This window comes from Gymnoscopelus microlampas, assembly GCF_963454915.1.
Source record: "Gymnoscopelus microlampas genome assembly, chromosome: 10".
Classification (NCBI taxonomy): Eukaryota; Metazoa; Chordata; class Actinopteri; order Myctophiformes; family Myctophidae; genus Gymnoscopelus; species Gymnoscopelus microlampas.
This window is the reverse complement of record NC_139947.1, coordinates 27555920-27583749: the sequence shown is the minus strand read 5'-3', so window position 1 is coordinate 27583749 and position 27830 is coordinate 27555920. Positions and strand designations below refer to the sequence as shown.

General features: G+C 43.4%; 1 protein-coding gene across 1 annotated transcript in view; it reads left to right on the top strand.

Annotated features, from left to right (window-relative positions):
• Nucleotides 1-27830, top strand: part of LOC311054168 (ERC protein 2-like) — a gene marked incomplete at both ends in the record, with an annotated part of 344368 nt that overhangs the window by 6067 nt on the left and 310471 nt on the right. Inside the window, 2 exons of the mRNA XM_084070046.1 lie at nt 3569-4007; nt 6482-7035. Coding sequence (XP_083926172.1) covers nt 3569-4007; nt 6482-7035 — 993 coding nt within the window. The remainder of the gene's footprint in view (nt 1-3568; nt 4008-6481; nt 7036-27830) is intronic.

Genomic DNA, 27830 nt, shown 5'->3' with positions numbered 1-27830 from the left:
TGAACGTTCCCCCCCGTCCTCCTCCTACATGTCAACTCTGTGCCCTTGGCACTCCGCCTTGTTAGTCACTAAACAGCGGAGGCAGACATGGCAACCCGTAGTGTCTTCAAATAGAAGATATAAAAAGAAAACAAGAGTTAAGTTCCATCCATTATAACCACTTGAACCATGTCACTACACACCCACCACTCACATGTGGAGTTCGTGCCACCACGCGCTCCTCACACCTACGTCGCACCGTTGATCCGACTGATATGCCCTCTATGGCAGTGGTTCTCAAAGTGGGGTCCGGGGACCCCCAGGGGTCCTTGAGGGAGTTCCAGGGGGTCCCCACTCCCCAGCTAAATGACAGATTGTTAGGAACCAAATGGACCCTTATTTTGTAACTCTGAGAGTGTACAAATGGTTCCAGGGGGTCCCCATCAAAAGTAGTTAATACAGCATCACAATCAATTCAACCACTTTATCCGTTTATATGTTGGCCATTTAAAAAAAGCAGATCTACAAGCTTGGGTCACTGTACAGTACATCTGACAAATAGATTTTTTTCTTTTACATACATCTTCTCTTCTAGGGGTCCCTGGCACGAAACCTTTTCAGATGGGGGGGGGGGGGGGGGTCCGCGGGCCAAATATATATCAATTTGGGGGTCCTTTAGGGGGGGTTTGAGAACCACTGTATGTATGGGCCCCCGTTCGTTTGGTTTATTCATTCATTTCATGTTTTTTACCCCCTTCTTTTTTGTGTCCTTACATGATTCCTTCTCCTACTCAGTTCAGAGCGTCGGTACCGTTCTGTTCTGTCTCCATGGTTTCAGCCTCGCCGTGCGTCTCTTCCACATCTCAGTCAGCCTGCTGTGAAGCTGCTGTGAGGCTGCAAACACACCTCCAAATAGGATGTCGTTTTTCAACACCTTACTGTATGTGTGCATGAATCTTAAAATGTACCATTTACAATTTAGCCATTTTTATCAGACACTCTTATCCAGGGCGGCTTGGATCAGAGTAAGTGACATGAACCCTAGTCCATTGGTTGTTAAAGTGGGGTCCGGGGACCCCCAGGGGTCCTTGAGGGAGTTCCAGGGGGTCCCCAGCTAAATGATAGATTAGACTCTCAGAGTTAAATTAACATAGGTTTTACAATATAAATTGGGGTCCAAGAGATAGAAATGCCATTAAATGGGGATCCGTAGCCCTAATGCATGTCAAACTGGGGGTCCTTGAAATTAAAATGGTTGATAATCACTGCTAGAGCCGTAAAAAAATCTTCTCTTGTGGGTCTCCCTGGCAGGGACTGGCAGAAGGAATTGTAGGGGCAGGGGCTTTAATTCCCAAAGGCAACCTCTAGCCGTTGCCCGAAGGGCGACAGCGATTTTTCCCCACGTTTTTTCACGGTTTTAGCCCTTTTTATTTCAGTTTTTTTTCCTGGTTAATTTGGTTAATTCGGTACAAAAAAATGTACTCCATGAAGTGTAGATGTGTGGCAAAAAGGAAACGTAGCAGCCGACGGGCGCACAGAACGCATGGATGCATATGTATAGCAGAAAGAGTTCACATTTAACTATAGCCGTAGCCTACTCATTCAATTCTGAACAGATTCTTAAAATGTTAAATTCTCTATTAGCTGTGAAGGGTCTTCTTTCATGTGTATCAGTCATGATTGTTTTGCCATCAAACAATATCAAGCAAAAAGGAAAACTCGGCGGGTCCTTTTCAACCTATTTCGTATCAAGGATCATTATTTATTCACCATTTGAGCCACGGAACCACCGTTTGATGAGATTTAGACTCTCAGACCCAAAACTTTGAATATCTTGTTATCGTTGGATAACATTTTTAACAATTCTATACATTCTCTAATTGTGTAGACTTCTTGTAAAGTAAGTAATGCAGATGTTTAACAATAATTTAACTCTTGAGAGCTAAAGATCTATAAGGGTCCATTTGGTTTCAGTTTACGCTCTCAAGAGCTAAAGATCTATAAGGGTCCATTTGGTTTCAGTTTACGCTCTCAAGAGTTAACGATCTATAAGGGTCCATTTGGTTACCAACTCTCCATCATTTAGCTGGGGACCACCTGGAAACTCCTCAAGGACCACTGGTGGTGGTCCCCGGACCACTGGTTGAGAACCACTGCTCTGTAGAGTTTATTCAGTAGTGTTTGTTTGAGCTTTCAGGGGAACTATTTGGCTTTATGTTCTCCTTGAGGTGCAGTTTATTTTTGGGGCGGTGTAGCCGCCCCCTATAAGTGAGTTTTGGACACCGACCAAAAGATTTGTATACCCCCTAACCCTTCCATTGTTAATGCAAATCGATACTTTTGCAAAGTCAGCCAATCACATTACAGCTAGTGTCATCACCACTAACTGTAATGTGATTGGCTGACTTTGCAAATTCAGGACTGTGATTGGCTAGCGAAACACATGACACATGTGCAGCCCTATGAATAGCAGTATGGACTTTAAAAAAAGTCATTTATCCTTTTTTTAAAGTGAGTCATGTTTTGATGACCACACACCGCCCACTTCACACTGGGTGTGATTTTTTAGGGATATACTGTATTGAGATTCTATTTCAGTGAGTTATCTGTATGCATCACTATATTCACAGTGAGTTATATGAATCACTGTATTCACAGTGAGTTATGTGTATGCATCACTGTCTGTATTCACAGTATCAGCCTTTGGCATCCTCCTCCTCCAGTCACACTTTACATGGCCTTTTTGTGTGTGAAAGTAAAACGTCGCCCTCTTCTGGACAGTGTGTGTAACTGCCAGCAATAATGTAGCCAGACCATTTACCATTTACAGGAAAGTTGAATAAATGATACATTTTTTAACCAACGTTTTTCTTATTTCACAACCTTCTGTGCCGGCCTGTCGATATCAGGAAAAACAGGGTGTGTCTATGATATATCACGCGTTTTGTTCAGCGGTGGAAAAAGTACTCCCATTTTCGACTTAAGTAAAAGTATCAATATTGCAATGTAGAAATACTCTGTTACAAGTGAAAGGCCCGTGTTCAAAATGTTACTTGAGTAAAAGTACAAAAGTGTTGGCATCAAAATATACTTAAAGTACCGAAAGTAAAAGTACTAAAATGTTTGAAAATAGCAGCTCTACAAGCTCACAACGCGTCGCGATGCGACGCGTTGTGAGCTTGTAGATCTGCTATTTTCAAATAGCAGATACGTATAAAACAGGTCTAAAGTAACTAGTAGCTAAAGTTTTCAAATAATTGTAGTGGAGTAAAAAGTACAATATTAGCCTCTAAGATGTAGTGGAGTAGTTAGTAAAAGTATTGAACATTGGAAATACTCCATTAAAGTAAAAGTACCTCAAAACTGTACGTAAGTAAAGTACTTGAGTGAATGTACTTTAGTTAATTTACACCACTTGTTTTTGTTCTTTTTGCGTTTGTGAATCATCCCGGCTCTGCATTTGTGTGTTTATGACTCATGGCCGTGTCTCTCTCTCTCTCTCTCTCTCTCTCTCTCTCTCTCTCTCTCTCTCTCTCTCTCTCTCTCTCTCTCTCTCTCTCTCTCTCTCTCCCTCTCTCTCTCTTTGTAGCACCTTCCATTGACAGTACAGGAGCTGCAGGACGAGTTGAGAGCTCACAGGGAGATGAACAGTCACTTGCAGCAGCATCAACAACATCAACAACAACAACAACAGCATCATCAACAGGAGAGCTCTACTGGCTCCTACAGAGACCACCACGTCAACCATGGAGGAGGAGGAGACCCCAGCAGCCCTGGACACAGCCCCTGCAGGCAAATAAGCCCCGGCGGCCCCGGCACCCAAGGCCCTGGCGGCAGCGGCAGCAGCAGCATCACCCATCATCATCATCATCACAGCCCCGGCGGGCCCCCGCCGGCCCCCGGACCCATCAGCCCCCGTGGCAGCCCGTCTAACACCTACAACCCCAGGCAGCAGCAGCAGCATGCGGACGTCATCATCCACAGCCCCGGGTACGGAGCCACGCAGAGACTGAACTCGGGCAACCAAGGTCAGTGATGGAAAAAGTTCTCCATTTTTTTACTTAACCCTAAGACCTGAAGCCGATTCTAGAAGTGTCTTCTAAATCCCAACAGTATTCTGAAAAATGTATGTTTCTATATCAGTGGTTCGCAAACTTTTTCATGTCAAGGACCCTCAAATTTAACCGCGGACCCCCATCTCAAAATATTTTGTTCCAGGGACCCCCAGAAGAAAAGATTTGAGTTAAAAATGTTTGCTTTAAAAGAATATATATTCAAAGATTTGCACACATGATCACGATTAAAATAGCTTATCTACAAGCTTACAAATATCTCACAAATAACCCAACACATAAATTATTAGTATTGTACTACTTTTAAATTAAATACCGTTTTGGGTTTTAATTCATTTCTGAAGACAATAGAATACTTTGCTCATAAACATTGTGAAACACCCCTCCTCCTCTACATTACATGGCACCTTCCACTGGGAACTCCCCTACTTAAGCTGAATGGTTTAGTCTTGCTCTGTTTGGCAGTTCCTCATTCAACCCAGATAGAGTGCCAGCCCAGTACTGCAGAGGAGTTACAGGTGACAAACAATGAGCATCAACTCCTTTTAACACATGTTACACAATAAACTGAATGTTCCACCCTTGTTAAAGTCTGTGTGTATCATTTGTGAATGTGTGAATGCATTCAACAGTATTGACATTTTGTTAGGACATATGTCTGCCACGCAACCCACAGACAGTCACTTCAAACAGTTGCTTCCAAACCGGCCGGTGTTAAATTTGAGCTAAAAAGCATTATTTTACACTTTGGCTATACAAAAATAGCAGATATACAAGCTCATAGCGCGGCACCGAGTGCCGCGCTATGAGCTTGTATATCTGCTATTTTTGAGAAATCGTCAAAATTTTTGTAAATCTTTGAATATATATATTTTTAAAGCAAACATTTGTAACTCAAATCTTTGCTTCTGGGGGTCCCTGGAAAAACATATTTAGAGATGGGGACCCGCGGCCAAATACATATACATTTTGGGGTCCTTAACGTGAAAAAGTTTGAGAACCACTGACACAGTAACATAAGTTTTTTTCAAAAAACAGTTAGGATTTAGAAGACATTTTGTAGAAACGGCCGCAGGTCTTAATGGGTTAATAATCGGACGCAGCTGTGTGGTGTGTGTGTGCGTGCGTGCAATGTCCTTAACCAGTGTGTCTACGTGTATCAAAATCAACAAAGTAACAACGTTTTCCTCGTGCTCAGCTGCGCTGTGAGCTTGTACATCTGCTGTTTTAGAATGTTTTTGAAACATCTTAAAAGTGTTGCATCTTCCTCAGAGTCATGACTCTTGAGGAAGATGCTGTAGCATCAAAAGAGGCTTCAGTTGTCTTATAGCTGCTCCAGTGTCTTCTCTACATTGTGCCGTGTGGTCAGTGTTGCCAGATTATGTGAGAGAAACAAGCAACCAGGTCCACATGTGCACTTTAACATACATCAGCTATTTGAAAATAGCCGATCTACAAGCTCACAACGCGTCGCGATGCGACGCGTTGTGAGCTTGTAGATCGGCTATTTTCAAATAAAATCTTGCGGGGAAATTATAATAAGCAGATCTGGCAACCCTTTGTGTGGTCCTGCTTCTGTGACGCTTGCCTATACGTTTGGCTGAGGCGTGGCAGTAGACTCCCCTTTCTGATTTTTCTGAAGTATTGTGTGTTTGAGAAAACTAAACTAAAAACTACCTAAAATACTAGAGCACACGGCTTTAGTTTTAGTCTCTGTCAATATTTCATACGTAAGCCTAGTATTTGAAGCCTATAGTATCTTGCCGTCAAAAATCTTCAAAAAATAGTGAAAATAGAGTACAGAAGTCCTTACGTCACTCGTTCATCCCCAGGTTCGTAAAGTAATTTCGCTATGGAGAATAACATTGGGTCATCTTAGAATAGTCTCATATAAGAATTGTGGTCCAAAAATACTGTCTCGGCGATATTGTCAGGGAGGAGGCTCTGTATCGTTTATGATAGTCAGTCACTTATATTTGATACAGTCTGTTTCTGGCGAAAATGTAACTAATTCGGCGGAAGTAACATTAACGTTTTCTCACCGTCAGTTGATGCTTCATATCCATAAGAGTCAAACCGCCGGGGTCATTTGTTTATTTTTGGAACACAGTTCTTATTTGACGCGATATTAAATACGTCTATGGGATTCAGAATGGGGGTGGAAAACCGCGAACCAGGTAGACAAACCAAGGATGTGTAAATTACGTCAGACTTCGGTGCTCTATAGCAGATCTACAAGCTCACAACGCGGCGCACCCGCGACATGCTTTGAGCTTGTCGATGAGCTATCTTCGCAATTTCTTTAAAATTATACATATATTTTTTTATTTTGCCTACTCTAGGTTGAAAGTGGCTAACTGTGAATACAAAATTTAAGCCTTTTTGAAAAAGATCAAAATCAAAAAGTTAATGAAAACATAACCTTGCAGGCAACAACACCCTCCACCCCGGGTCCAGTAGGAGCAGTCCCGGCCAGCACCACCAGCACCACCTCTACAGCCTCGGCCAGAGTCCAGGAGGAGCGCCCTCCGGTGGTGGCCCCGCCACCACCACCACCACCCCCGGCGGCGGCCGGCCCCACAGTCCCTGCCAGGTGCCCGGGTGCGAAGGAGGGGACTTCCTCTCCTCTTCCTCGCCCCCGCCCCCACATCAGGAGGACCCGCCGTCGGAGGAGAGCTACCTCCGGCTGCACACGGAGCACGAGAGGCAGGCCAAGGACATGTACCTGCTGCGGAGGACCATGGAGGAGATGGAGATGAGGATCGACTCGCAGAAGCAGACGCTGGGCGCCCGCGACGAGAGCATCCAGAGGCTGCTGGAGATGCTGCAGGGACCGGGTGGTCAGGGGGGGTCATCATCGGGCCAAGGGGGGGGGCACGGAGGAGGAGGAGGGGGGAGCCGAGGCGGACAGAGGGCGTCGTCGGTCATCAGCATGGCGGCCCGCGAGGCCGAGGCCCAGCTGGAGAACATGCACGTCAGAGAGGTTTGTTTTTTGTCGTTTTTTTTGTTCGATTTCACACCCGTTCTACTTCTGAGAGCATTAAGTCCGTTAAGACCAGGAACGCATGTGTCGTGTCGTTTTACGTTTTCTTTGGCTATTCAAAAAAATAGCAGATCTACAAGCTCATAGCGCGGCACCAAGTGCCGCGCTATGAGCTTGTATATCTGCTATTTTTTTGAAAAATCTTGAACATGTGTGCAAATCTTTGAATATATGTATTTTTTAAAGGGAACGTTTGTAACTCAAAGCTTTATGCTTCTAGGGGGTCCCTGGAACGAAACATTTTGAGATGGGGGGGTCCGCGGCCAAATGCATATCTAAAAATGTTTTCTAAATCCTAACGGTATGTTGCTGTATCAGTGGTGCTCCAACTTTTCCATGTCAAGGACCCCCAAAATGATATGAATTTGGCAGCGGACCCCCATCTCAAAATATTTTGTTCCAGGGACCCCCAGAGGCACAGATCGGAGTTGAAAATTCTCACTTTAAAACATACATTTATATATATATATGTATTCAAAGATTTGTACACATTTTCCACAATACAAAAAAGTGATCTACAAGCTCATAGCGTGGCACTCGTTGCTGCGCTATGAGCTTGTATATCTACTATTTTGGAATAGCCAAAGAAATCTTAAAATGACAGATGTGTTCCCGGTCTTAATGGGTTAATGGGCCAATAGATTATCAATTTATACATGAGTTTATTTGATGGTTTTTGCCACATCGGGGTGAAACGATTAATCAATCCATAGAAAATGTTGCAAAATTTGCAAATACATTTTGTAATCGAATAATCGGTTATTAAAGGTGCCGTTAGTGATATTGTTTTGTTGAAATAAGTGTTAAATAGCTCTATATTCTGATAGTAGTACAAATATCACTTACAGTACATTTAACTCTAATGGGTTATTATTTACGACTTGTGCGAAAATGTGAATGCCTGTCTTTGTTGCTTTTGTGACAGATGTCTGTTTGGGTTCAGATAAAACGTGTGATGAGCAAGTGCTTGTAAAGTGGGCTTACAACTTTGTTTTGGTCTGGACTAATTGCAAAGATTGATTGATTGAATAATTGAAAAGAGAATCGGCTTTGAACATAATCATTAGTTAGTTGCAGCCTTACTGTCACATTATGTTTTTTTTAATTATTACTTTATTTGGTGGCATTTGCATGTCCATCAGGAAGATGAATTAATGACCTTCGTCAGGCATGCATTAGTTTGTGTGTGTGTGTGTGTGTGTGTGTGTGTGTGTGTGTGTTTTACTAGTGAGGCCGGGCCAAAGGTCCCCACAAGTATAGTAGAATTTGAGAAATAGACGTTGTGAGGACAATTTTCCTGGTGCTCACCATGGTTGTTTTATGTAAAAAATAAAAAATAAAGCAGATTTTTAGAGATAAGTTTACAATTAGAAAAAGATACAGGTTTGGGGTTAGGATCAGGATTAGACATTTAGTGGTCAGGTTTAGGGTCTGGAATTAGAGTTAAACATGATTTATGCCTATAGTTGTGTTGCCAGTGTCACGCACCGAAAAACAGCCGATTTATAAGCTGCGACTGCGTTGTGAGCTTGTAGATGCTGCTATTTTTCGGCTTTAGGCTTACGGTTAAAAATTACAATGTTTATTAAAAGTGGCATGCGTAAAATCGCTGTCCTAAAATGTTGTTGATGTCCTCACAAGTATGGTAATACAAACGAGTGTGTGTGTGTGTGTGTGTTAAGCGCTGTGGGAGAGCATAAAGCAGCTCAGCGGGTCTTATCAATGGGCCAGATTAACAAACGGAGATCTCTAAGCCTCTGCTCAGCCTACACTGTTCAGCCTACACTATCTGTGTGTGTGTGTGTGTGTGTGTGTGTGTGTGTGTGTGTGTGTGTGTGTCATCATGACCCCATGGCCATCAGTCGTAGTTGTATTTAACCTACTGTTCTACTGTCTGCAGAATAAGCTGTATAGTGTTCTACTCTCAACATATACTCTCACAACAGCGTTGAGAGAGTATATGTTACTCTCTCAACGCTGTCTCAACGCTACTCTCTCAACGCTACTCTCAATACTGTATTGTATTCTACTCTCAACACAACACATGGGGTCCGAGGACCCCATGTGTTGTGTTGAGAGTAGAATACTCCGAGCTAAATTATGGATAGTTAGGAACCAGATTGACCCTTACGGGTCTGTAACTCTGAGAGTGTACAAATGTAACCAAATGGAATCTTATGGGTCCATTTGGTTCCATTTGTACACTCTCAAGGTCCTTACACATCACCAGGAGTGATGCGAATAAATGAATGAACTTGATTATTCTATATTAAACGTTGATGTTGGTAATGATTTCATTCACGCTGAAACATTTACGTTTCGAAAATACATTTCGTGGGTCCGAGGCCCGAACGCATGTCAAATTGGGGGGTCCTTGAAATGTAACCACAAAAACTTAGTAAACTGGACCTGATTTGGCATTATACTTATACCGTCCATACTTACCATCTAACTACAAGCTCACAACGCGTCCGCGTGGTGAGCTTGTAGATCGGCAATTTTTGGCTAATGTTCCACCCAGAATATGAATGCTGGGGTTCAAGTGGTTAAAAGGGTCGCAAATGACTCTACACCAGTGGTTCTCAACCTTTTCAGGCCGTGACCCCCCAAAATAATCATATTTGAACTGGGGACCCCCCACCCTGATAAGGGTAGGAGTTGAGGATCTGCTATTGTGAAAATAGTGAAGATGTTTGCCTATTTCTTATATTATTTGCCAATTTGGCCAATGTTTGACCAGTTTTTTTGTACTTTGTTGATTACTTTTGATGCAGTAATGGTATTTTTCTTTTCGAGGTATTAAAAAGGTCTTAAAAGTCCTTAAATTGTCACTTCACTGTCATCTTTAAAGTTGATCTACAGTAGCAGATATCTCAGGTGTACTGAACATAAGTGGGTCCTGAACTATAGCAGATATCTCAGGTGTACTGAACGTAAGTGTGTCTTGAACTATCGCAGATATCCAGGTGTAATGAACAAACACCTCTCTTATTGTGTGTGTGTGTGTGTGTGTGTGTGTGTGTGTGTGTGTGTGTGTGTGTGTGTGTGTGTGTGTGTGTGTGTGTGTGCGCGCGTGCTAATGTGTGGCTCATAGTGTTGCTGTTGTTGCCCATGTGTCTTTCTGTTTGCCACACCCATTTCCTGTCAGACTGTGGGTGTCTTCCTCTAGTACGTAATGTCCTCTATTTGTGTGTGTGCGTGTGTGTGTGTGTGTGTGTGTGTGTGTGTGTGTGTGTGTGTGTGTGTGCGTGTGCGTGGCGTGCATCTGGGGCCTGTCAGCTTACAAACAGCTTTCAAAGCGAGGAGGGCCCTCCTCCCTCATGCCACTCACAAGTGGCTGATGGGATTTGGGTGATTCTTGACAGCAGAGAGAGGGGAGCATGATGGTGGGTGTTTGTTTGAGGCCGTCGTGCTGAAACACTGGCACTGCTGTGCACGTGTGTGTGTGTGTGTGTGTGTGTGTGTGTGCTACAGTACCTGTGTGTGTGTATGTATGTGTGTTTGTTTGTGTGTGTGTGTGTGGCATTACTGGCACAGTGTGTGTGGGCCTCGTCATGCGGCGTGTTTAAGAGGTGAGTACCTGTTCACACACACTCCCTCTGCCGCGCTATTTATAACTGTCAGCTTAATGCATGTGAGAGAGAGAGGGAGAGAGAGAGACTAAGAGAGAGACAGAGAGAGACCGAGACGGGGGCAGTGGTGTGGATTGTAAACTAAGTACTTTTACTCAAGTACTGTACTTACGGTTTCGAGGTATTTCAATACTTTTACTTCTACTCCACTACATCTCGGAGGCATTTTTCTTTTTTAACTTTTACTCCTCTACAATTATTTGAAAACTTTAGTCACTAGTTACTTTGTAGATTTTGATTATTATTACAAAACGTACACTAATCACTTCAGCCCTACATGCTTTGGCTGTTTGAAAATAGCCGATCTACAAGCTCACAACGCGTCGCAAAGCGACGCGTTGTGAGCTTGTAGATCTGCTATTTTCAAACGATTGTATACAACCGGAAACTTATGAAATGGGACATTCAGCATAATGAGTACTTTTACCGTTTTTGGTACTCTTAAGTATATTTTGAATCCACTTCTTACTTAAGTACATTTTTAATACCTGACTTTCACTTGTAACAGAGTATTTCTACATGGTGGTATTGATATTTTTTACTCAAGTAGAAAATTTGAGTACTTCTTCCACCTACTGGAGGGGAGGGGGGGTGTAGTAAAGGGAGGAGTTGGGTGAAGTGTGGGGGGGGGAGAGAGAGATGAAGAGGAGGGAGAGAGAGGGGGATGAAATGAGTGTTTTTCTAAGGTAGAAAAACAGAGTTTGTTTGTCTGAATATTAATGTATGATTAATGAGGGGGAAACACGGCGACGCCCTGATTGAGGAGAGAGATGGATTGTTGTTCTTGGAGAGGTTTTTTTTTTCTTCTTCACCTCCTCCTCCTCCTCCCCTCTCCTCTCTGCCTTCTTCTTTGAGGTGTGTGTGTGTGTGTGTGTGTGTGTGAGAGAGAGAGAGAGTCAGTCTGTTGGAATGAGAGAGAGAGAGAGAGAGAGAGGGAACATAGAGAAAGCCATATATTTTCAACGTAGAAATTAAATATTTGACATCTATTTTCGGGTCCAACCTAACTCAAATGTTTTAATTGAACCTTCAATCAAATTCCACACACGGCTATACCGTCTCTGTCGGGTAGAAACCTCTCTGCCAAACTGTAACTTTTCAGGACAAAAAAAAAAGACCTCCAAGCTCGAAACGTGTCGCTTCTCGCTGCGCTTCGAGCTTGTAGATCTGCTGCTTTTGATACCTTTGCATCACGCTGTAGTATGATGAAGTCGCCGACTTCATCTCGGGTATTCATTTACGCGAAAAAACACAAAGAATATGGAGAATTTTTTTTTTCTGCCCGACAGCAACGATATAGCCTACTTAGTTGACCGGAGTCCCCCAGGGATCTATACTAGGCCCCCTCCTGTGCACTAAATCTCTTCGTCCACGAATATAACCAAATCTACAAGCACACAACGCGGCCGCAATGTAGCAATTTTCGCCAAATGTTTATACCAGAACAGGGACACTAGGGCTGCCACTATATCTTTATAAGAAGACAGTTTTAACCGATCAAAACCGGGAAAGCTTCTGTGTCATTTTAGGTTTTAGCTATATATATAGCAACATAGGTTTTTTTTCTTCAAAAAACTCAGGGGTCCCTACTTTGAGAACCAAAAGCTTGCATTCTATCTGCAGGAGTTTCAGCCCCTTTTCTCAGAAGCTGGAGTTGATTATGTAGAAGAAGTGTCACTGGATTGAACTTGGAATAGGTTCTATATGTATCAGAGACATCAGTGCATGTTGAAAATCTCCATAATACTGTATGTGCATTTGACACAATTTCTGTTGTGTCTGACATCGGTGTATGTGTTGAAATTCAAATCTGTGCATTTGACTTATATGTGCATTTATTTGACTTACACGTGCATTTGACTTATATTATGTGCATTTGACAGGGGCTATGTGTGCATTTGACTTATATGTGTATTTGACTCCATAATATATGCATTTGATGGGGGCATTTGACCGTGGCATACCTGTTTCCAAACCCCCGTTAAATGCACAGAAATGGTATGGACATGTGCATTTTGACAGGGTTTAGGGAACGGTATATGCCACGGTCACCTGCTGGGCTGCGAATATACAGTTACAGTATATGTGCCCTGAGCCTATCGTGATCCATGTTTTGGATCATGAACTAACTTAAAAGATCATGGGAATTGTGCAGTGTTGATTTTGACAGCACATTTTTGATTTAGTTTTAGTCATAGCCTTTTGAATACAATTCCATTTCGTTTTAGTCATATTTTAGTCATCTGAAATGTTTTAGTTTTTGTCTAGTTTTCGTCGACTAAATATAAGATTATAGTCGACTAAATCTACAGTTGATTTAGTCGACTAAAATGTATGTCGGCGGTGCCTTGATGGCGTCGTAATGGCTGATTTTACACTCGGTTGCATGCTGAAAATAGCCGATCTACAAGCTCACAACGCGTCGCAGCGCGACGCGTTGTGAGCTTGTAGATCTGCTATTTTCAGCATGCACACCCTAGCGCAACTAAACATAGAATGACTTGTCTTGTAGTTCTACTGGATCTCTTCTCGAATAGTCCCTCTCTAACATTCTAGTCTAGTTTTTATTTGTTGACGAAATTGTCAATATATTTAGTCTTAGTTTTAGTCATAGTAGCTTAGTTTTCATTTAGTTTTTATTTAGTTTTCGGCAGTGAAAAAAGGTAGTCAACGGACATTTTCGTCATAGTTTTAGTCGATGAAATCAACACTGCTAAAAAGGTCATGGGAATTGTGTCCGGTTTTATCTACTGGCAAAAAAAATGGTACTACGCAGTTCAACAATGTGCACAACATGTATGCCAATGTTTGCCGTGATTAGTCTTGCCTGGGGAAGAGGAAGCTGTCTGAGGTCATGAGTTGAGCTTCGTGGATTTTATACCTTTCGGCGTGGCATCATTCTTTAATCCATTAAGAACCGGTAAAGCACCTGTCATTTTAAGATTTCTTTGGCTATTCAAAAATAGCAGATCTACAAGCTCATAACGCTGCACTGAGTGGCGCCCTATGAGCTTGTAGAGCTGCTATTTATTGAAATATCGTGAACATTTTTTGCAAATCTTTGAATATATATATTTTTTTAAAGGGAACATTTGTAACTCAAATCTTTGCTTCATGGGGGTCCCTGGAACAAAATATTTTGAGATGGCGGGGTCTGTGGCCAAATACATATAATTTTGCCGGGTCCTTGACATGGAAAAAGTTTGAGAACCACTGATATAGAAACATACGTTTTTAAAAACATTGTAGGATTTAGAAGACCTTTGTAGAATCCCCCAGAAGCAAAAGAATCGAGTTACAAATGTTTGCTTTAAAAGAATATACATACAGTCAAAGATTTTCACCAACTTTCACGATTTTTCAAAGAAATAGCAGATCTACAAGCTCGTAGCGCGGCACTCGGTGCCGCGCTACAAGCTTGTATATCTGCTATTTTTGAACTTTCAAGATTTTTCAAAAAATAGCAGATATACAAGCTCGTAGCGCGGCACTCGGCACGCCGCGCTACGAGCTTGTATATCTGCTATTTTTGAATAGCCAAAGAAATCTGAAAAAATGACACCGATTATTTCCCGGTCTTAATGGGTTAACAGTGATGTCAAAGAATGATGTTTGCCTCCTGTGTATTAATTGGAGGATTTCGGTGCAGGGGGGGTGATTTAACTCCGGAATGTTAGCCTCGCTGCTTCCTGTGAATACCTTCCTCCGAAACCCCCTGTTTATATGTGTCAGGGTAGCAATTTAGCCCTGCGTGTACACTTGTCATGGTTATAGGCGGGAGGCAGGCTAGGGTGATGGCAGTGTGACTATTGCCCCAATTAGGGGGGGGGGGGGACTACCCTTACCCCTTTTTTGATTAGCTCTAAAGGAAACCGGCCCAACTGCCTTCCATTACCTTGCCCATTACTCTCATTTTTAAATGACCCAGCCTGTTTGGCTTGGGCCCGGGATAATAAATGCCTCCATTTTCTTTTCCCCGTTTTTTTTTTTTTCCCCCGTCTTCCTTTTAACCCTTTAAGGCCGGGAAGGGGACGCATGTGTGTCATTTTAAGATTTCTTTGGCTATTCAAAAATAGCAGATATACAAGCTCATAGCGCGGCACCGAGTGCCGCGCTATGAGCTTGTAGATCTGCTATTTTTAGAAAAATCTTGAAAATGTGTGCAAATCATTTTTAACTCAAATCTTTGCTTCTGGGGGTCCCTGGAACAAATTTTTGTAGATGGGAGGGGGTCCGCGGACAAATACGTATTATTTTGGGGGTCCTTGACATGAAAAAAGTTTGAAAACCATTGAAAATATAGCAACATAAGTTAAAAAAAATGTTAAGATTTAGAAGACATTTGTAAAATCCCCAGAAGCAAAGATTTTAGTTAAAAACTTTCGCTTTAAAAAAGTATGTATATATATTCAAACTAAAGATTTGCACATATTTTCACGATAAAAAAAAAAAATAGCAGATCTACAAGCAGATCTAAAATGACACAGATGCGTTCCCGGTCTTAAAGGGTTAAAGCTGGCAGAGTGCAGACAGGGGGACTCTCCAGCTACTCTTCACTTTGGTATGAAGGGGAAATTAGCACCTTACGTTTGTGTTTATATTATCTTATTTTCTTTAAAGGCGAGGTTGCTCACTGAAGGGGTTTTGTCCGAGAAGGTTTGGTCAGTAGTGTGTGCACATGCACGCGCAAATGGCGCAATTTAGACAGTGGTGGATATAGCGACCAATATTTACTTAAGTACTGCCCTTAAGTAAGTTACAGATACTCAAAAAGCAATACTTGAGTACTAGCTTTTTATGAGACAGACCAACAGACAGACATCCAAAGTCAGTCTGTCTGTTGCTCTGTCTCATGCCTAGGGGCACGGTCACACATGTGCTTCATACACGTCAGAAGTGTCAGCGGGGCCTGAAATAAATTTGTAGGGGAATTCCCCCCGTAAATGCATCACATTATTCACTGGGGGGTGTGTGTGTGTGTGTGTGTGTGGGGGGGGGTCGTTACTCTAATGCTCGTTATAACGTACGTAGCTGTCGGGCAGAAACCTCTCATCTCCATATTTTAACTTTTTGTGATTTTTTTGCGGCACGTTTTGAGCTTGTATATCTGCTATTTTTCAATTCAAATCCTGAAAAGTTTTACTACTACTTCCACCTGACAGTAGACTCGGCAGCTCTGAAAATGATCAATCGATAAAGCGGATGTGAAGCCGCCGCCTCCTCCCCTCTTCCATTGTGTCTTTACAGTCGCCTCAAATTTATCCGAATGTAAATCAAAATCATCTAAGCCAGGGGTCTTCAACCTTTTCAGGCCAAGGACCCTCTAACTGAGAGAGAGATGAAGCAGGGACCCCCACTATGTATTACATCAAATTGTGTTGCAGATTAAAGCTTTTCCTAGATGTTGGATTCATGTTGATGTGTATTTTCAGACATTTAACAACTTAAACCGTCAATACTTAGTAAACTATCACTCTGTACTTGGTCTGCTCTTTTTTCCCCTCTTTGCCGAAAATAGCCGATCTACAAGCTCACAACGCCTCGCAGTTTTCGGCTAAAGTTGTCCTTAGAATAGGGATGCTAGGGTTCAAGTGGTTAATGTAAAAAACAATGATCCTATCACACAGAGATTTGGCGGACCCCCTGTAGCAACTCTGAGGACCCCCTAGGGGTCCCGGACCCCCTGCTGAAGACCCCTCTAAGCATATAGCATAGCTTGCTGCTTATCAGAAATGGAAATTGAAAAATGTAATGTAAAGATATTTTCGCGAACGTAAATGACGAACAGATGACGGCTTCCTCTCTCAGATTTCTGGAGGTGTAGTTCCAGACTCATAGAGCATTCGGCGATTGTGGAATAGTTGTCTGGCTACACGAGACTAACCTGACAGAGACGATAAGATGGAATCATTTCCGTCCTGACGTCTCTTCCTGGAAAGTTAAGAAGTGTGAAATGACCAAACTTGTGGGCACTGGCAGGCAGGTTTCTGAACTGTCCAAAACCCTCTGAGACACTGTGTGTGTGTGTGTGTGTGTGTGTGTGTGTGTGTGTGTGTGTGTGTGTGTGTGTGTGTGTGTGTGTGTGTGTCAATGGAAGTGTAGGGAGTTTTAACATACTCTACAGATTGATTAAAATAACACTTTGATTTAAATAATTCTGGAATGCAGCTTTGACAGGATTTTTTACAGTGTACATTTTGTTCAGATACAAATGGTGTGTGTGTGTGTGTGTGTGTGTGTGTGTGTGTGTGTGTGTGTGTGTGTGTGTGTGTGTGTGTGTGTGTGTGTGTGTGTGTGTGTGTGTGAGTGTGTGAGAGTGGATTGTATGTATGAGGTCCCTGTGTTTTTGGGCATGCAGTACATGTCTCCTTCCTAAACTGTACTACTAATATCATAAGATTATAGGCGACTAAATCTACAGTTGAATTAGTCGACTAAAATGTATTTTGGCGGTGCCTTAATGCCGTCATAATGGCTGATTTTACACTTGGTTGCATGCTGAAAATAGCCGATCTACAAGCTCACAGCTGCGACGCGTTGTGAGCTTGTAGATCTGCTGTTTTCAGAGTGCATCACCCGAGCGCAACCAAACATAAAATGACTTGTCTCAGTGTTCTACTGGATCTCTTCTCCACTAGATCCCTCACTAACATTTTAGTCTAGTTTTTATTTGTTGACGAAATTGTCAATATATTTAGTCTTAGTTTTAGTCATCATAGCTCAGTTTTCATTTAGTTTTCGTCAGTGAAAAAAGGCAGTCGACGAACATTTTTCGTCATAGTTTTAGTCGACAAAATCCACACTGAACCCTAAGTCTCCGCGGTGGTGGGCAGGTACTTTACCCCTGGCATTCATGACGCCATGTACTCCGAGTGCAGTATCACAAGGTAGAAATACTGTTACGTAAAAGTCCTGTATTCAAACCTTGCTTGAGTAAAAGAGCACAATTATTGGCCTTAGACATCTGCTTTTTTTGAATAGACAAAGTACAGTATAACGTAGGGCTTAATTAATCACAGTACTTGAGTACCTGTACTTAGTTACTTTTCACCACTGAGCCTGACAGACGTTGGGCAGATGTGAAGTCATGGAACTGTGTGTGTGTGTGTGTGTGTGTGTGTGTGTGTGTGTGTGTGTGTGTGTGTGTGTGTGTGTGTGTGTGTGTGTGTGTGTGTGTGTGTGTGTGTGTGTCGGTACATGTAGACCAGGTCATCAGTCGCTCACCTGCTGATGCGTACTGTCAGCTGACCACCGCTCTCTCTCTGCCGCGTTTCCTCTCCGACGTCCAGTGCTGTCAGAACGTCGTAGGGCAGACGCAACGCAGACACACTCTCACACACACACACACACACACACACACACACACACACACACACACACACACACACACACACACACACACACACACAGAGAGAGAGCACAAAAAGGCAGTGGATGTTGAGAAGGAATATTTGAAGCATGCTGTAGATCAGTGGTTTTCAACCTTTTTCATGCCAAGGACCCCTAAATCTATGTACATTTGGCCGCGGACCCCCATCTGAAAATGTTTTGTTTTTTTCAAAAATAGCTGATCTACAAGCTCATAGCGCTATGAGCTTGTAGATCAGCTATTTAAAAAAAAAAAAAAAATGTATATCTGCTATTTTCGAATAGCCAAAGCTAAGTGGTTAAAATGATTGTGACGCTATGCTAACTAATTTCGCTGGGGACCCCCTGGTACCCCCCCAAGGACCACTGGTGGTCCCCAGGACCACTGGTTGGTTGAGAAGTGTAGATGGGCGGCACCTCCATATGAGATATGTGTCCGGATCTTCAGTGACTTCAGCGATCGCTTCAGTGATTCAGTCAAAACACGTCGCTTCGTGCCGCGTTTCGAGCTTGTAGATCTGCTATTTCTGATGCTTTTGTGTGACTCTGTAGTGTGATCAAGTAGGCCGTTAAATTATGAAAAAAAAACACAAGTTCTGCCCGACAGCAACGATATTTGGAGCTAATGCTGAGGTCACCATGGAACACGCTGTAGTACCAAGAACGTCCACCAAGTGGCAGTGCTCGATCAGTGTTAATGTGCTGTGTGGTCCTCACAGAGACTTTAAGTTGTGTGTACACTGACTGTGAGCCAAAGTTATGTGTGTACTACACACACACACACACACACACACACACACACACACACACACACACACACACACACACACACACACACACACACACACACACACACACACACACACACACACACACACACACACACACACACACACAGTCAGAGGGAGAGAGTCAGAGGCATAAATCTGGGCCTAATCGACTCTCCCCAGCCGTCTGGTCCCTGTAGGCCCAGCAATAACAGCCACAGCACTGGCCTGTTCCTGCCCAGCCCTGACCTGCTGCCAGACACACACACACACACACACACACACACACACACACACACACACACACACACACACACACACACACACACACACACACACACACACACACACATATTTGGAGATGGTACGTATGGTGCAGAATGACCATGGTCCTCTGGGAGCAGTAATAATGTACATTATAAAGTAGATGAAGAGGACGTCTCACTCAATGTTACATCAATGACAAAGTGAGGTTGATCTACTTTAACCCATTAAGACCTGGAACTGTGTCATTTTTAGATTTGAGCTAAAAAAGCATTATTTTACACTTTGGGCTATTCAAAAATAGTAGATCTACAAGCTCATAGCGCGGCACCGAGTGCCGCGCTATGAGCTTGTAGATCTGCTATTTTAAAAAAATCGTGAACATGTGTGCAAATCTTTGAATATATATATTTTTAAAGCGATCATTTTTAACTAAAATCTTTGCTTCTGGGGGGTCCCTGGAACAACATATTTTGATGGGGGTCCGCGGCCAAATACATATAATTTTGGGGGTCCTTGACATGAAAAAGATTGAACACCACTGATATAGAAACAAACTTTTTTCAGAATACTGTTGAGATTTAGGAGACATGTAGAATCGGCTTCGGGTCTCAATAAAGGCAGGGCACAGTGAGGTTGATCTACTCTATAAAGACCCCATTCGGATGCTATCATTGCATTGAATGGGACCTTATCACCTTTTATCAGACCATTGAATGGGCGAAGTAGGCGACATACTGACCTACCCACGATGTATCAGACCATTCATTGGGTGTTATCAAGACATACTGACCTACCGACGGAGATGACTTTAAAAAGTCCAGTTTCGTTTTTTTGTTTCGGTTTCGGACCATGACGGAGCCGCGCAGTCTCAGGCGAACTGGAACCACGTGAAGGACCACTGAGCGAGCTAAAGCGACCGAGTTGCCGTCCCGAACGTTGCGACGTTCGCCTGAGCCTACTCAGCACCGTTGGAGTTATGTACCGATAGGCACAGAATGGTAAATAATGTTGTGGGGACTGCTCCGCCTCCCAGTAGGTCAGTAGCTCCTGATTACGCCTCTGATAAATCGCTGGGTAGGTTAGGTACAGAGACACAGCAATGTTGATTTTGACACCAAATTTTGATTTAGTTTTAGTCATAGTCTTTTTAATACAATTTAGTTTTAGTCATATTTTAGTCGAGTTTTAGTCGACTAAATATCCTAAGATTATAGTCGACTAAATCTACAGTTGATTTTACTCTTGGTTGAATGCTGAAAATAGCTGATCTACAAGCAGCGCGACGCGGTGTGAGCTTGTAGATCTGCTATTTTCAGAGTGCAACACCTGAGCGCAACCAAACATAAAATGACTTGTCTTGTAGTTCTATTGGATCTCTTCTCCACTAGTCCCTCACTAACATTTTAGTCTAGTTTTTATTTGTTGAAGAAATTGTCAATATATTCAGTCTTAGTCTTAGTCATCATAGCTTAGTTTTCATTTAGTTTTCGTCAGTGAAAAAAAGGTAGTCGACGAACATTTTTCATCGTAGTTTTAGTCGACGAAATCAACACTGGGACACAGTGAGGTTGATCTACTCTAAAGGCAGAGGGCAGGACAGAGCACTTATGGTCCCCCTGTTTTTCTGGAGAGGGCCCACTGCTGTTCTTGGCTGGTTTTTGCCCTCCGCCCCCCCCCCCCCCCCTCTCTCTCTCTCTCTCTCTCTCTCAAGCACTGATGAGTGTTTAAACACTCTCTGAAGTCAGTGTGTTAACAGGATGTGTAGGTTTGTGTCAGCAGAGACCCCTCGGTTCTAAACAATTAGTTATAGTAATTATGTCATCCTCTCTCTCTCTCTCTCTCTCTCTCTCTCTCTCTCTCTCTCTCTATCTGTTGTGGTTAGTCTAATTGGTGCAAAGTTTGGTCCTGGGCAGGGCTCTTTTAAAAGCTCCATCCTGATTGGCTACCCACAACATCCGCTAATTAAGTCCTCTCTCCTCTGTCCATAAAAGCCCCCTGTAAATACCACACACACACACACACACACACACACACACACACACACACACACACACACACACACACACACCCACGCGCTGTGAGCCTGTAGATCTGCGATTTTCAAAAGATTTCCATATATTTTGAAAAACTTGTGAAACGGGACCTTCTGCGTAATGAGTACTTTATACTTTTGGTACTTTTAAGTACATTTTGATACCAATACTTTTGTACTTTTACTCAGGAAAGTCTTTGAATAACAGACTTTTTTTAACAGAGTATTTCTATCAATACTTTTACTTGAGCAAAAAAATGTGAGTACTTTTTCCGACACTTGCTAAAAAACACACAAGAGTACGTGAGCGTGCGCGCACACGCACGCACGCACGCACGCACACACACACACACACACACACACACACACACACACACACACACACACACACACACACACACACACACACACACACACACACACACACACACACGTATAACTCACCCCCAGCCCCCCCAAAATGTGCTGAGCACACCCCGGGCTCCTCATACTGGTCATGCTCTGCTGAACTCCCAGAATGTCAGAGCGGAAAGGTTTATCGGGGCAAAATTACACCCGTTAAAAAAAAAACCTTGTTACAGTACTGAGTTCTCTCCCCTTTCTCTGCCCCCCCCCCCACCACCCCCTAATAAAGTGCTTCTCAAACTGTATTTGGCTACAGACCCCCCCCCCCATCTGAAAATATGTTGAACCAGAGACCCCTACCCGCCCCCCCATACAAGTTTTGCGTTAACCCATTAAGACTTGGAACACATCTGTGTCACTTTTTGATTTGAGCTTAAAAAAAAGCATTATTTTACACTTTGGCTATTCAAAAATAGCAGATATACAAGCTCATAGCGCGGCACCGAGTGCTGCGCTATGAGCTTGTAGATCTGCTATTTTTGAAAAATCGTGAAAATGTGTGCAAATCTTTGAAAAAAATACATTGTTTTAAAGCGAAAATGTTTAACTAAAATCTTTGCTTCTGGGGGGTCCCTGGAACAACATATTTTGAGATGGGGAGGTTTGACATTTGTAGAATCGGCTTCAGGTCTTAAAGGGTTAACATGTTTTCTAAACAAATATTCCAAATGATTCAAACATTTTGTAAGAGTTAGCACATCTACAAGTACAAGTACTTGTAGATCTTTGAATTGCAAATAGTCGATATAGGGTCAAGTCCCCCACACACACACACACACACACACACACACACACACACACACACACACACACACACACACACACACACACACACACACACACTTCTCCACAGTGGTGGGCAAAATACTCAACCCCAGTACTTGAGTCAAAGTATAGATACTCTTGGTCAAATATTACTCAACTACAAGGGGAAGTTGCTTGGGTTAAAGTGCTGGAGTAAAGTATTCAAATGTGTAAATTACAAAGTAAATGTTCTTTTTAGGATCAATGCAAACTTTTTCTTGTCAAGGACCCCCAAATAGACACTTATTAGCCCGCGGACCCCCATTTGAAAAGATAAGCCAGGGACCCCCATAAGAGAAGATTTTTACGGCTCTCTAGCAGTGATTCTCAACCATTTTAATTTCAAGGACCCCCAGTTTGACATGCATTAGGGCTACGGACCCCCATTTAATGTCATTTATAAAAAAAATCAATGTTAATGTAACTCTGAGAGTGTACAAATGGAACCAAATGGACCCGTTAGGGTCCATTTGGTTCCATTTGTACACTCTCAGAGTTACAGACCCATAAGGGTCCATTTGGTTCCTATCCATCATTTAGCTGGGGACCCCCTGGAACTCCCTCAAGTACCCCTGGGGGTCCCCGGACCCCACTTTGAGAACCAGTGGTATAGACGACATACTGACCTACCTGCCATTTATCAGACCATTCATCTGGGTGTTATCAGGACCTACTGACCTACTGACGGAGACGACTTAAAAGTTTAGTTTCGGTTTCGGACCATGACGGAGGAGTGCAGTCTCTCGCAACGTTCGGGACGGCAACTCCTTCGCTTCAGCTCGCTCGGTGGTCCCTCACGTGCCTCCAGTTTGCTTGAGCCTACTCAGCGCCGTTCGAGTTATATAGCGATAGGCACAGAATTGTAAATCATGTTGTCGGTCATCAGTAGGTCCTGATTACGCCCAATGAATGGTCTGGACAAATCGTGGGTAGGTCAGTATGTCGCCTACTCGCCCATTCAATGGTCTGATAAAACATGATAATCTCCCATTCAATGCATTGATAAGCATTCGAAGCCGGTGCTTCCTCCTAGCTATCAGTCATGGCTGGAACCCCCCCTTCCGAGGACCTCCGGGGGTCCCCGGACCCCACATTATTGAGAAGCAGTGGTGTATTATGCATGTGACAGACACCATTGCCTCGGGGGCTAGACTTGAACCTTTTGTTGGAGCATACAGTACATACTAGTGTATGTATGGTTTGCTCAGGATGCTGGCATGCAGGCTGTTCGTTACACGGCGTTTGATCCTATGCATTCCATATGCTCTGTGCTGCTCTGACACATGTGGAGCAGAAGAAGACATGCTTTGATGACATGCTCGCTTTCATGACTTAATTTCCCCCCGTCGAGCGGCGAGCGCCACGCGGTAAATGTGGAGATCTGTGCACGTTGTGAGAGTGGAGCACGCACGCACGCACGCACATACTCGGATATACAGAAAGACAGACAGATGGAGAGACACTTACATGTGCGTTTATGTAGACAAAGTAATCTCTCAAGAACAGATTCTGCACTGCGTTGGAATCTGTCCTGAAGGTTCGTCATAACGTGTGCACACTGTGTGGGAGTGGGCGTGCCTTCAGATCAGGAAGCAGGCCGCGCTTTACCCAATCAAATGTAGTGGGCGGGATTCACGTGTCCGTCGTTCTTCCGTACTCGAAACTAGCCGAAACTAATTTAACAATAGCGTCCGCGGAGCAGACAAAACCACGGAAAGATATTCACATTTGAACTTACTCTTTCATCATAGAAACAAGTGGGCTTATAACCAAAACAATCCATGTTCTCTGGGAGAAGTGGTGTTAGTGTTCCGTGTAGAAATGTTATCTAGTCGGAATGAAAACGCAAGCTCACCACCGGAAGTGGAGCGGTGAAGGCAGACTTAAACCCCGTTTCCTTGCGCACATGTGCTGCGTCGCCATTGTCCCAGAGTCACACTCAGGAGGAAGAACAGCAGAGGTCGCTGTTTTTCCTTTTCAGTGTGTCTCTGGGTTCCGAGATTGTAGACAAAGTGACACAGTACACTCACATGAGCGCAAGTTTTCAAATGTATAAATTGTATGAAAATCTTTTTAAAATAGCCGATCTACAAGCTCACAATGCGACGCATTGTGAGCTCGTACATCGGCTATTTTCAAATGGCCAAAATGTATGTAGGGCTGAAGTGGTTAATGTATGTTTTGTAATGATAATCAAACTCTACAAAGTAACTAGTAACTAACGTTCAAATAATTGTAGTGAAGTGAAAGTACAATAATTGCCTCTGAGATGTAGTGGAGTAGAAGTAAAAGTACTGAAAATGGGAAATACTCAATTACTTTAGACCACTGGCGCGCGCGCGCGCGCACACGCACGCACGCACGCACGCACGCACGCACGCACGCACGCGCGCACGCACGCGCGCACGCACGCACGCGCGCACGCGCGCACGCGCGCACACACACACACACGTACACACACACACACGTACACACACACACACGTACACACACACACACGTACACACACACACTCACACACACACACACACACACACACACACACACACACACACACACACACAGAAAGACAGACATTCACATGTGTAGTTATTTATAGACTAGGTGACAGACACACATGCATGCAGACACCATAGCGTTAAACACAAAGCTTTGAAAACGCACTTCTTCTTCTTTGAGCCAATCAGAAAAGGGACAAAGGGGGGCGGCAGTGGCTAGTCGGGAGGAGGTACTGTATAGTGACTGTAGAGTGGCCATCTGGGGACCGTACGGTTTGTACGGTTCGATCTCCTCCTTCTCCTCTTCCTCCTGCTATTTTTCTAAGGCGAAAGCTTTCCCCACAGTACGGATGGTAGGGTTTAAGTGGTTACACGCAGACGCACGCGCACGCACGCGCACGCACGCACGCACGCACGCACGCACGCACGCACGCACGCACGCACGCACGCACGCACGCACGCACGCACGCACGCACGCACGCACGCACGCACGCACGCACGCACGCACGCACGCACACACACACACACACACACACACACACACACACACACACACACACACACACACACACACACACACCAGTATTGATTTTGACAACAAATTTTGATTTAGTTTGTCAGTCTTTTGAATAAAATTCCATTTAGTTTTAGTCATATTTAAGTCACCTGAAATGCTTTACTTTTAGCTTAGTTTTAGTCGACTAAATATCATAAGATTATAGTCAACTAAAACTACAGTTGATTTAGTCGACTAAAATGTATTTTTGGCGGGCCGCGATGGCATCAAAATGATTTTCACTTAGCTGCATGCAGAAAAATGCTACGCGCTGAGAGCTTGTAGATCAACAGTCTGTGTCACCCACGCGCACCCATGATGACTTGTCTTAGTTCTACTGGATCTCTTCTCCACTCGTCTCTCCCAAACATTTCAGTCTAGTTTTTATTTGTTGACGAAATTGTAAGTATATTTAGTCTTAGTTTAAGTCATCATAGCTTAGTTTTTAGTTCGTTTTTATTTCGTTTTGTGAAAAAAGGTAGTCAACAGACATTTTTCATCATATAGTCGACGAATCAACACTGACACACACACACACACACACACACACACACGCGCATGCATGCATGCGAGTGAGCGAGCGAGCGAGCAGCACACACAGTCAGTCAGTTGATTGGGAAAGTGTTGCAGTCAGTGGCCAGGCCGGGCCAGGCAGCATGGAAGTCAGGTCATGCTGGTTTGATGGGGAGGGCCTGACAGCACTAATCCTCTCCTCCTCACCCCACACACTGACATGGACAACAGGATAATCCCCTTGTCTCATCTCTGTCCCCCACACACACACACCCATCACTACTCACCACACCTCTCCTCCTCCTCCTCCTCCGGAGGCCCCAAGGGAACATCGTGCACGCTCCTTCCTCCACGTGCGTGTGCACAACCTTCAACCCGCTATGTGTCAGTGGTTGTTTTTCCATGTCAAAGGAGGAGGACCCCCAACCCTTCAACCCCAAATTGATATGTATTCGGCCACGGACCCCCATCTCTCACCCCGATGCGACACGTTGTGAGCTTCTTGAAAAGAAGCCCCTATATTCACCTGTTTCCTAGGCTGTGTGTTTTTTTCCACTTCCTGTCGATTTCATTGGATATCATTGGTCATCTGACCAGTTTCATTGGATTTAATTGGATCAAATCGACAGGAAGTGGAAAAAACACAGCCTAGGAAACAGGTGAATACATTTTGGCCATTTGAAAAATAGCCGATCTACAAGCTCACAATGCGTCGCGATGATTTACTTTAAAGTGCATTTTTGATACCAATACTTTTGTACTTTTACTCAAGTACGTTTTGAATTCCGGACTTTCACTTGTGACAGAGTACTTATATATTTCAGTATTGCTACTTTTACTTAAGTAAAAATGGGAGTACTTTTCCCACCACTGCGGCTCTGACGTGTCCCTGCTATAGTGTGATATCATTGCTATCTAACTCTTTGTCCGCCGTGAGACTCATCATGAACCATCCATTTCTCTCATTGTTTTTGTCTCATAGTCTCTCTCTCTCTCTCTCTCTCTCTAACACAGTGGTTTACCAAACCTTCTTATTTCGAGACCCAAAAGAGAAATTTGACATCTCCACCCGGGCCCAAACTAGTGAAAATAGCCGATATACATGAGCTTGTAGATCGGCTATTGTCACTATTTTTTAAAACGAAACGAAAAAATATGAAAACTTTTTATATAAGTTAATTATAAACTTTATAAACTTTTTTATACTTTATATATATGATAATATCTCTTTGGTTTATTTTTGTCTCCGCCAGGTCGAAGGCATGGTGGAGAGTATGTTTTCACTTTGTCCGTCCGTGTGTGTGTCCGTCCAGCACTTTGTCTGTCCGTCCAGCTCCATACATGGGCACATGGTCTGTGAACACCTAACATTGGTCAAGCTTCACGTGACATCACAATATGTAATATAAATAGGTAAGACAGAATTAACCAGGAACAGTTTTACCACCTCGCCTGGCGGAGACCTGTGCTCCGAGGAGCACATTTTCTATTTTTATATATTTTTGTAGTCATTCAATTCCTTAGGAAAATTATAGATTTATTATTATAATTTGTTTGTTTGTTGAAAGTTTAGATTTTTTTAAAATGGAAACGAAAAAAGGAGACATCTACTCACGACCCATTACTCATGTCTGTCTGTCTGTCTGTCTGTCTGACCGTCTGACATCTGCCCGCCACCGACACTCATGACCTCCATCTATCCAGCTCTCCATCTCTCCATCTCTTCAGCTCTTCATCTCTCCGTCCATCCATCCATCCGTCACAGGGACATCGGTGAGAGGGTGCGGTGTCCTTGGTCCTGCAGGACGTCCCCTGCATCGAGGTATAGAGCAAAAAAAATAGCAGATCTACAAGCTCATAGCGCGGCACTCGGTGCCGCGCTATGAGCTTGTA